Here is an 11,414-nt window from a genome sequence, read left to right as displayed (position 1 = left end):
CTCTTCCCCTACAGCTTTTATAGCTAGAGCTGCCTTGATCAATATTGACTTTGGCTAGCTGGCATGGCTACCCACAAAGTATTTTTCCTTAACTTCTCAGGTAACAACAGGTAATGCTGCCCTCTCCTGGTACCATCCATCAGTGCCACATGGGTTTGAAGCCAGGGGCTATACCCCCAAATCCTGCATCAGAGAAGTTTCCCTCCCATCTCAATCTCCTTGCCCCTGCTTTTCTCCTTTCTCATTATCTCCCCTTTTCTTCCCCAGCCTTTCTTTCCACTCCCTCCCCTTCCTCAGGTTGGTAAACCAGTCCCTAATCTCTTCCCACCCCAGATTGGAACGTGTGTCCCTCCCCAACACTCCTTAGAGCTGTCACCTGGCCTCCTCCAGGTTTCCATAGCCCCTTTGCTAAACAATTTGCCAGGGGTAACCATTAACCTAGCCCTTAACTCACTCCCCCACCTTTCTCACTAGAAGGGATTTTCCAATCATTGGTTAGCAGAGCCAGGTTAACATCTTTCCTAAGCCCTTGGGCGGGATCTCCGCATCTCAGAGTACCCAGAACAAAGCTGGGGGTGAAGATGTATTTTAAGAGGTGTTTTTAAAAGTATGATTGTTTATTTCTTTCTCCTTCGCTATCTCCTTGCTTCTCCTCCCCTCAGACACACACACTCAAAAATTAGGCTCATGGAGTAGGGATTTAATTATGTTCCCTCTTTTGAGTCCACCACCTGGCCCAGAATGAATGAATGACACCCTTCTGTCCTTAGGGGTGTGTGTGTGTGTGTGTGTGTGTGCGCGCGCGCGCAACTTCTCTTGGGGCGCTGAAATTATTAATTCGGCCCTGTGGTGTCCCTATGGGAGTGATCATACTCTGCACCCAGGAAAAAGGCAAAGGTGGGCTGAGATAGGAGTTTCGCTTCTTATCTCCGCCGATTTATTTAAAACACTCACGTAGTTCTTACTATGTTTGCCAGGCACTGTTCTAAGCTCATTATAAATATTAAGTTAGAATTGTTGGCATAGGTTGAATTAATGTTGCTTATCTCCACTCTCCAGAAAAAACAAAAACAAAAACAAAACCCCCTAAAAGACGTGTCTCTGTTCCTTTAAGGTCGGCCTCATCTCCAGATTACCCAACGCCCCAGACCCCTTCCGGGGGCTCTGACTCCAACACTGCTAAGGACCTTCTCACAGGCTCCACCCCGTGTCAATCAAGGGCCAGAGGCTCGGTTGCTAGGCAACAGAAGAGGGCGGGAAGTTTGAATGTTCTGACACCGCCCCATATGCGAATAGGCCAATCATCGTCCAGCCTTCTCTGCGGTCCCCTCCTCCCTCTCGCTCTGTTGGGTCTCTAGGCAGGATCCGGGTCTCTTCGACCAATAGCGGCTAAGAAGGCGGGGCGTGTGCGCGCGCACCCCGCCCTCGGGTCAGCGCACCCTCCCGCAGGCCCGCGGCATTTAGTGACGCGATCTCGCGCACGTCGCGACCCAGGTGACTGAAAAGGCGGGAAAACGCCGCGAGCTGTCCGCAACTGGGTGGGGAAGTCAAGAGCGTGAGGCTGTGATCTTGGGGGCTTGGTTGGCAGGGGCGGAGAGAGGAGGCGTGCAAAACTTGTCCCACAGGACCCTCAGACCGTCTCCAAATACAACCTCCGCGTGACAGGAATGAGGGTGGGCGAGTGGTGTTTTCCACAGTCTGTACTTTAGTGAAATACCCGAGAAGTCGCCCCTCCAGATGCCCTGCACCTATGACCACAGCTCTCGAAGGCCCTAGCAGCCCTGCCCCTCAGCCCTCTCCGCCTCCTCGCGGGTGATATCTCGCTCCTGAACCGCCTTCATTTTCTTCATCCACAGAGCCTCCAAGGCCATGGCCTCCGTAGGAGCGACCCCAGGCAGGACGCCGCAGGGACCGGGACCCAGGGAGGCCTCGGCCAGCTTCCCCAGCCCGGCCCCAGTGCCGGACCCCCGGGAGGCCGAGGAGGAGGAAGAGGAGGAGCCCGCGGAGGTCTGGGGGCGGGGCGGAGAGGCGATGTCTGAGGAGCCAGAGCTCGAATCTGGAGAGCAGGGAGTTGATTGGAACGTCTGATTGTTAGCGTATAAAGGGGCTGGGAACAAGAGCTGGGCCAGTCACTTCCCTCCTCTGAATGTCGGTTTCACATTAACTGAATGGGGGTGATGATGCCTATCTTAGAGAGTTGATAAAATAATTAAAATTAAATAAGGCATGCCTCAACCCTGCAGTTAACGAACGAGTGGTTGGTTCAAGTATTAGTTTCCTTTCTTCCTTGCCGGACAGATTCATCTGTGTGTGCTGTGGAACTCAGGATACCTGGGCATTGCCTACTATGACACTAGTGACTCCACCATCTACTTTATGCCAGATGCCCCAGACCACGAGAGCCTCAAGCTGCTCCAGAGAGGTGAGGACAGAACTAGGAATTCCTCTACTCTGGGATTAGAAGCGTATTTCACTCGTAGGTCCTTACCTGACTCAATCTATTTTTATTAGTTGACTCCTAGAGGCCCCCTTTGTTGTTTTTAGGAATTCATCTCATTATTCACAAATGTACCAGGAGCTGGAGATACAGTCCTGGGCAAATCAGTCATGTCTGTCCTTTAAGGGTTTACAGTCTAGTGATAATCTCCTGGGCACCCCTCTTCCCTCCCACCACCCCATCAGTCTTACTACTCTTTCCTTTTCTAATCTCATGTCTGACTCCGACTTATGCTCCCAATGTGGGGGGCACTCCCTACTCTTAGAGGGAGGAAATAAGCTTCTGAGGGGTGAAGGGAGATAGCAAGGGCAGGGCTACGGGTTCCCTCTTAGTCAAAATATAAAGATCCTTGAACTCATTTGGTCTCCATTTTCATTCCGAGTTCTGGATGAAATCGATCCCCAGTCTGTTGTCACGAGCGCCAAACAGGATGAGAATATGACTCGGTTTCTGGGGAAGCTTGGTAAGGACTGAGTAAGGGAGAGAGGGAAAATGGGGAAGGACTAAATTATGGAATGTTCCAGGAGACTGAAGGGTCCTGGGGGGAGCTACAGCCAGGAGACCAGAATTGGGTGAGAGGGAAGGTGGGACAGCGGCAGAAGGACTGAGATGTACAGACTGATGGCCCTTTCTTTGCCTCCCTCACAGCCTCCCAAGAGCACAGAGAGCCTAAGAGACCTGAAATCATATTTTTGCCAAGTGTGGATTTTGGTATCTTCTCCCTTTTGCTTTGCCCAATCCCCCATCCCGGTTTTCTGACCCTTTCTCCTAACTCCACCTTCATCATCAGAGGTCTCCCCTCAGCTCTATCTCATTCTAAACCTTTGTGTTCTTCAAGCCCCATGACCAGTCTCCCCATGATCTCTCCTAATCCCTAGCCTTTAATAACCTGCAGCTTAGGCTTGTCTGGGGATGAGTGCCTTCCGTGAGAAGAGGGAGTAGTAACACTTTTTGGTCAGCTTTGATTGTTGGCATTTTCCCCTTTAAGCCAAAGCCATTTACCCCTTAAAAAAAAAAAAAAAAGCACTGCCTCAGTGACCTCGTTCATCTAGAAGACACTTCCATAACCTTCTCAGGTTTTGCAAAAAGGACAGGGAATGTTCTATCCTAAATTAGATGTTAGGGCATTCATGTTATTAGTTCCTCTGTTAAGATGATTTTTTTTGACCCCAAATCCCCAATTCCAGACAGATATCTTACTCTCCTGAGCCATTTATCTTTCTCAGTTTATGTTCCCAGCCAAACCTTTTTATAGTATATGTAGAATAAAGAGTCTGAAAATTTGGCTCTTGTCTCAGCTTTCCATTAACTGCCTGTGTGAATTTGGCAAGCCACATCATCTCTCTTGCTTCTGTTTTCTCATTCTTAAAATAAGGTGAAGAATCGGGCTATAAGATCTTTCCCTCCCTTCTTCCCTCAAAATAGGCCTGGAGATAAGCAAACAGCGCCTCCTTTCTGGAAACTACTCCTTCATCCCAGACTCCATGACCGCCACTGAGAAAATCCTCTTCCTCTCCTCCATCATCCCTTTTGACTGCCTCCTCACGGTGAGATGGGTACCGCAAGATAAGGGCTGGGTTGCAGCAGGTTAGAGAAAGGCATAAGCACCTGGAGACTAGATTTGAGTCCTGGGAGATACTAGGCCAGCCCTGGAAAATGTTTTCCCTGGTGTTGTCCAGCCTCCAAGACGTTGGGATTTACCCCACCTCCATTACTGATCCCCTTCTAGGTTCGAGCACTTGGAGGGCTGCTGAAGTTCATGGGTCGAAGAAGAATCGGGGTTGAACTGGAAGACTGTAACGTCAGCATCCCCATCCTAGGCTTTAAGAAATTTGCATTGTAGGTCATTTACCCTAACCTCAACCAAAGTAAGGTGGGATTGGGAGGCCTGGAAAGTAAGATGGGATGGGGGGCGTTGGTAGTGACCCATCTGGTAAAGTGCTCTAGGACACACAGGAACTCCTGAGAGGGTGTGGAGCTCTGGGGAGAAAACTGAGACAGTACTCTTGAAGGAGAGCTAAGCGGGTATAACTTAAGAATGAACTCAGACCTCACATACCCCAGCCACCTTCCTTTCTGCTTGTTTTCTGTCCTCAGGACCCATCTGGTGAGCATAGATCAAGACACTTACAGGTAAAGAGATGGAAGCAGGCTGTCATCTTTGGGGAGGGAGAAGGATTAAGCTTAATGCTCTAATAATCCTTAACGGGGCTCCAATTTCTTTAATCCTGGGGCTATTAAGAGCTCTCTCCCTGAAGGAAAGAGAAGTAGGGTGAGGGGAGAGAAGAAGAAAAGCACAAAGGTGTCACCCTCCTTTTCTAAAGGGAGAAACTGAGGCAGAGAGCAGTGAGGGACAAACCTTACATCAAGACTTCATCTCAGGAGGTGTTCCCAATCCCCATTCCATTTTCTCAACTGCCTTTTAAAATACAAATTACCCTAATTTCTCCCTGATAGTGTTCTGCAGATATTTAAGAGTGAGCCTCACCCCTCAGTGTACAAAGTGGCCAGTGGACTCAAGGAGGGGCTCAGCCTCTTTGGTAGGTTTGCCCCCTCCCTCATCCCACACTACACAGGCCTGCCAGAAAAACAGCTACCTCCAAAGATGTATCCCAGTCCCTCTCTTTCCACTTCACCCCATTGCCAGCTGTCTCTTCTGCTCCAATCCACTTCTTTTTTTTCTTAATTTTTTTATTTTTGGCTGCATTGGGTCTTCGTTGCTGCACTCAGGCTTTCTCTAGTTGCAGCAAATGGGGGCTGCTCTTCACTGCAGTCGCGGGCTTCTGTTTTCCCTGGTGTTGTCCAGCCTCCAAGACGTTGGGATTTACCCCACCTCCATTACTGATCCCCTTCTAGGTTCGAGCACTTGGAGGGCTGCTGAAGTTCATGGGTCGAAGAAGAATCGGGGTTGAACTGGAAGACTGTAACGTCAGCATCCCCATCCTAGGCTTTAAGAAATTTGCATTGTAGGTCATTTACCCTAACCTCAACCAAAGTAAGGTGGGATTGGGAGGCCTGGAAAGTAAGATGGGATGGGGGGCGTTGGTAGTGACCCATCTGGTAAAGTGCTCTAGGACACACAGGAACTCCTGAGAGGGTGTGGAGCTCTGGGGAGAAAACTGAGACAGTACTCTTGAAGGAGAGCTAAGCGGGTATAACTTAAGAATGAACTCAGACCTCACATACCCCAGCCACCTTCCTTTCTGCTTGTTTTCTGTCCTCAGGACCCATCTGGTGAGCATAGATCAAGACACTTACAGGTAAAGAGATGGAAGCAGGCTGTCATCTTTGGGGAGGGAGAAGGATTAAGCTTAATGCTCTAATAATCCTTAACGGGGCTCCAATTTCTTTAATCCTGGGGCTATTAAGAGCTCTCTCCCTGAAGGAAAGAGAAGTAGGGTGAGGGGAGAGAAGAAGAAAAGCACAAAGGTGTCACCCTCCTTTTCTAAAGGGAGAAACTGAGGCAGAGAGCAGTGAGGGACAAACCTTACATCAAGACTTCATCTCAGGAGGTGTTCCCAATCCCCATTCCATTTTCTCAACTGCCTTTTAAAATACAAATTACCCTAATTTCTCCCTGATAGTGTTCTGCAGATATTTAAGAGTGAGCCTCACCCCTCAGTGTACAAAGTGGCCAGTGGACTCAAGGAGGGGCTCAGCCTCTTTGGTAGGTTTGCCCCCTCCCTCATCCCACACTACACAGGCCTGCCAGAAAAACAGCTACCTCCAAAGATGTATCCCAGTCCCTCTCTTTCCACTTCACCCCATTGCCAGCTGTCTCTTCTGCTCCAATCCACTTCTTTTTTTTCTTAATTTTTTTATTTTTGGCTGCATTGGGTCTTCGTTGCTGCACTCAGGCTTTCTCTAGTTGCAGCAAATGGGGGCTGCTCTTCACTGCAGTGCGCGGGCTTCTCATTGCGGTGGCTTCTCTTGTTGCGGAGCACGGGCTCTAGGCGCGGGGGCTTCAGTATTTGCCACGCTTGGGCTCAGTAGTTGTGGCTCACGGGTTCTATAGCGCAGGCTCAGTAGTTGTGGTGCACGGGCTTAGTTGCTCTGCGGCATGTGGGATCTTTCCAGATCAGGGCTCGAACCTGTGTCCCCTGCATTGGCAGGTGGATTCTTAACCACTGCGCTACTAGGGAAGTCCCAATCCAGCTTTATTATCCTCTTTGTACCCTCCCTCAGTTTGGGCATCTTCCTGAAACCTTGTCCAGTATAGTTGTCCAGTGTCATTTGCATATCATTTCTTACTCTACCAATTCCATGTTTATTCCTTGGGTTTGTATGAATATTTCTACTAGTGGTGTACCTGTCTAGGGACTTTGGGAGGCCCTATGTATAGAGGAGAGTTATGTAACTGCATAACTCCCATGTTTGCTTTGCATAGAGACTTTATCTCTTATAGTTGTTTCAGGCTTTAGGGTGTATTGGGGACATCACCCCAAGTAACCACATGGTTTCACTGTGCATCTCAGTGGGTTGTGTCTAATGTTTATGTGTATGTGTTGGGCTTTTTGTGAGTCTAATTATGACTGCTCTGCATATTTTTCTGGCTGAGTGTTCCTGTGAGTGCCCATTCCTCCCCCAAGCCCATGTAAGGTAATCCCGGCTCAGACTTGTGGCCACACTCTGGCTTTGGCTGCCTTTGTGTCCTGTATCTGGGGAACGCCCCCCAGGCCAGCCAGCTAAACACCCAAACCTCTGACCCTGATGCCTCAGCTTAGACACATCTATACATTCCCTTCCCTGACCCTGCTTATAACAGGCTCACTCCATACCCCAACTCCCAACAGGAATCCTCAACAGATGCCGCTGTAAGTGGGGAGAGAAACTGCTCAGGTGAGTAAGAGTCACACACGTGCTACAGGTTAATGCAGGCAATCTGTAGACCCAAACACACCACCCTTAGTAGTAATGAAAACAACTGCCCTTTCCTGAATGCTGGCTAAATGCATTTAATCCTTACAACGACCCCACGTGGTAGCTAGTGTTATTCTCATTTTACGTTGTCAGCACAGGTGCACATGTACGCACTGATGATACATGGACTTTCACACATACACGCAGCAGAAGCAGAAAGACAGCAATGCAATGTACACGTGGTAATATCTTTTTTTTTTTTTTTGTGGTACGCGGGCCCTCTCTGTGGTACGCGGGCCCTTCACTGCCGCAGCCTCTCCCGCCGTGGAGCACAGGCTCCGGATGCGCAGGCCCAGTGGCCACGGCCCACGGGCCCAGCCGCTCCGCGGCACATGGGAGCCTCCCGGACCGGGGCACGAACCCGTGTCCCCTGCATCGGCAGGCAGACTCCCAACCACTGCGCCCCCAGGGAAGCCCCGGTAATATCTTTAATTATTAAAAACACACTTCAAATTTGAGCTGTTCTCTGATGACTCTCAAATTTGTATCTCTAGTTCTGAGCTCCATATGTGGAATGCTCTTTGCACATCATCGCCACCTGCAATTTCCACAGGCAGCTCAAACTCAGAGCATCCAAACTGACACCCACTGGCCCTGTTCCTCTTCCTGCATTCCCTTTTCTGGTTAATGGCATTGCTGGCAATGTAGCTTCTCAAGCTCTGAACCTTGGATTGATGCTTCTCCCTCACCCCCCATATTCAATTATTCACTGAGACCTATTGATTCTATCCAGAAATGTCTCTCTCAGCCATCCCCTTCTCCCTCTTTCCTCTGCTCTAATTCTGGCTATCTTCATTTCTAACCTGGAGCATTGCATTCACCTTCAAATTGGTCTCTCTGCCTCTAAATGCTTCTTTTTCCAATCTGTTCTTCATTCCAAAATAGAGGTCTGAGCATGTCACTCCCCCACCCCCTTTTTTTTAAGCTTAAGTAGAAACAAAACATAAACCTCAGGAGGTTTCCCCATTACCTGCATAATTAAGGGTCACATCTTTAGCAGTATGGCATTCAGGGCCCCTCAATTTTAATTTCCAGGCTTACCTCCTCATACCCATGTTTTGTTTTGTTTTGTTTTTTCGGCCGTGCGGCTTATGGGATCTTAATTCCCCACCGAGGGATTAAACCCAGGCCCTCAGCAGTGAAGGTGCGGAGTACTAACCACTGGACTGCCAGGGAATTCCCCCTTAAGCTATGTTAATGCTGTTCCCTCTGGAAAGTCTTTCCCCTGCTCTCCACCTGTCAGAATCTTACATCTTCTTGCAACCCAACTATCACCTTTCTGGTGAAGCTTTCACAGGCACCTCTGAGGAGACTGACATGCACTTTGCTGTGTGGTCACATAGTGCTTGTTTATATTTTCTAGTTGCACTATCACAGCAGGTTGGAACTAGTTGGTGAATCTACTTGCCCTCATAGTTGTGAGTGAACTGTATGCAGTGGCCCATTCCTGTTAGCTCAGCACATGGCCTTGTATGCAGTAGAATGCAAGCACACTGGTTACATCGTCTCTAAAAACTCAGGAAACCTTTGCTACCCTGCAGGTGTACAATCTTTTCCCCATGCCACCTGCCCTGCATTGTATGTCTTTTGGAGGTTAATTTAACATTATCTCTGAGGCCATCTCCAGGTAATTGTCGGGGTGATTTAATTACCTCAAAGTTCTCTGGTGCTTCAGGCGGCAGATCTCTAGTCTCAACCAGGGATGAAAGAGAAGGAATTCTCAAAGGAGAAGAGAACTGAGTTAAAGGTGAGGGAGGGGTGCAGATTCCTTAGTTAGGATCCTGCAGGGCATAGAATCACAATCTGATGATCAGCCAAGGGCCCAGCTGGCCTGAAGCCAGACAGGGCACCTGGAAGGTGACTAAATGTCACAGTATGCTCTAAAGAGCACTGCCCTAGCAGTCTGGAGACCTGAGTTTGAGATCCAGTTGTACTTCTTACTAGCTGCGTGACTTTGGACAATTTGCTTACCTTCTAAGGGCCTCATCCCCTCAGCTGACTTGAGTCTGGCTCGACTAAGACCTCCAGGCACTCGAAGTACATGAGTCAGAGCTACCCAGGTGTTTTATAAGAAAGACTGATGAGGCTCGTGCTCTCCAGGTGGGGAGGGTATTCACAGACTGGCCTACACTGCCTCAGACACCTCTGCTCCTTTGTGGCCAAGGAGCAGAGGTGCCTAAAACCCACCCTCGAATCCACATGAGTCTTCTACTTCATTCTAACCTGGGGTGTTCTAACCCAGGGTAACTGGCCGTAGACTACAGTGTGAGATACACATCCTTAGGCCCCAATGTCTCCACAGGTTGGCTCTTATACAAAATGATATGCCTAATGGCTTGCTCTAATGTAGGAAAGAATCCATGGGCTCCCAGGTCCTTGTAGAATCTCACACTCTTCATAGCCATAGGGAGATAGGGATACCCAGAATTAGACAAACACAGATGAGACATTTATTTCTGTATAATAATTTAATTTATTAGGAAATAACCTCAGACACAGAAAACGTAATAATAATAATATAAACCTCTGTGTTTCTACTAGCCAATTTAAAAGTAAGACAATGTTATTGAAGCCCTTTAAGTATCTCTACACAATACTTTCTTCTCTGCAGGGATGAACATTGTCACGAATTGAGGACTTATTCTACATGGAACAGTTATATACTTTCACAGGAAGAACATGAAAAAACATGAATGTCTGTGCTATTTCACAGCTAAATACAGATATACAAACTCTTTCTGACTCACTCCTACTCAGCTGCAGAGAGAGCTAGAGTGTTGGCATTCAAATGCCTCAACACACTGCTCTCCCTCTAAAATATTGACAAACTCCATCACATATCCACATGGAATGACACATGGTCATATCCATCAAAACCGAGATACACACAGTTGTGCTCACATCCAGAGATTTTCAGTAGATGCAAGTAAACATACCTGCATAGATAGGACACTGTACTTACCAGTGCAGATACATATTGCTGCAATCCCCAGGGACCTCCAAATGCACATTTTTTACAAATTGAGATCAAGACAGTGATGAGAACAGAGGTAATTTCTGGTCTCCTCACTCCAACCTTCACTTCCAGACTATGGTTCACACGTCCAACCCAGGACCTGGAGGAACTAAATTCCCGTCTGGATGTCATTCAGTTTTTCCTGTTACCCCAGAATCTGGACATGGCTCAGATGCTCCATCGATTGCTGGGTCACATCAAGAACGTGCCTGTGAGCTCGGGGTTGGGGGCAGGGAGGTGGGGAAGGAGGTGAGGGATGCTGGGCATCTTGAGGGGCATTAGGGTGGGAGAAGGAAAACAGCGGCTGTCTCCTTGTTTGACTCTAGCTGATTCTTAAACGCATGAAGTTGTCCCACACCAAGGTCAGTGACTGGCAGGTTCTCTACAAGGTAAGACCTCCCTTCTTGAATCTAGAAGTCCAGGTTAAGACCCCCAGCATGTGTTCCAAATCTTCTTTACTGTCGTCACCCGATCCAACTTTATCCCAACACCTTTAAAAAAAACTGCACTGTGGAAATTGTCAAAAAAAATTTAGAGAGAATAATACAATGAACTCCTATGTACCCACCATGTAGCTTTAACACTTTGACTCATACAAATGTTGTTTCATGTATATCTTCTCTCGCTTTCCTTTTCCTGTATTATTTTGAAGCAATTCCCGGCCATCATATCATTTCACCCATAAATATTTCAATATGCTTTCTAAAAGAAAATTATTTTTAAAAAAGAATAACAATGCCATTATCTTATCTAAAAATTAATGTAATTCTTTAATATTAATCATCTCATGTTTAAATTTCTATTCATCTCTTAAATGTAATGATTTTTTAAAATTACAGTTTGTTTAATTAGGATCAAAATATGTTCATATAGTGATGGGATGATGTCTTTTTGAGTCTCCTTTATAGGTTCCTTCTCTATTTCACCATTCTCTCTCCCTCTCTCCCTCTCCCTCTCCCCCTCCCCCCACCCCCTCTCTCC

At 47.7% G+C, this 11,414-nt stretch overlaps 1 protein-coding gene across 3 annotated transcripts in view; it reads left to right on the top strand.

Moving 5' to 3' along the window:
- MSH5 (mutS homolog 5) overlaps positions 1 to 11,414 on the top strand; it is a 24,104-nt gene that overhangs the window by 3,903 nt on the left and 8,787 nt on the right. The window contains exons 2-12 of one of the 3 annotated variants that reach the window (XM_007459550.1): positions 1,857 to 2,007; positions 2,299 to 2,422; positions 2,880 to 2,960; positions 3,146 to 3,208; positions 3,923 to 4,044; positions 4,227 to 4,336; positions 4,595 to 4,630; positions 4,955 to 5,037; positions 7,291 to 7,336; positions 10,506 to 10,644; positions 10,760 to 10,822. In XM_007459550.1, coding sequence (XP_007459612.1) covers positions 1,870 to 2,007; positions 2,299 to 2,422; positions 2,880 to 2,960; positions 3,146 to 3,208; positions 3,923 to 4,044; positions 4,227 to 4,336; positions 4,595 to 4,630; positions 4,955 to 5,037; positions 7,291 to 7,336; positions 10,506 to 10,644; positions 10,760 to 10,822 — 1,005 coding nt within the window. In that variant the 5' untranslated portion in view covers positions 1,857 to 1,869. Of the gene's footprint in view, positions 1 to 1,828; positions 2,021 to 2,298; positions 2,423 to 2,879; positions 2,961 to 3,145; positions 3,209 to 3,922; positions 4,045 to 4,226; positions 4,337 to 4,594; positions 4,631 to 4,954; positions 5,038 to 7,290; positions 7,337 to 10,505; positions 10,645 to 10,759; positions 10,823 to 11,414 lie in introns of those variants that run through there. The other 2 variants (XM_007459552.1, XM_007459551.1) reach the window with 2 other exon arrangements.

Source organism: Lipotes vexillifer, unplaced genomic scaffold, assembly GCF_000442215.2.
Source record: "Lipotes vexillifer unplaced genomic scaffold, Lipotes_vexillifer_v1.1 scaffold862, whole genome shotgun sequence".
Classification (NCBI taxonomy): Eukaryota; Metazoa; Chordata; class Mammalia; order Artiodactyla; family Lipotidae; genus Lipotes; species Lipotes vexillifer.
This window is presented reverse-complemented; position numbering and strand designations above follow the sequence as displayed.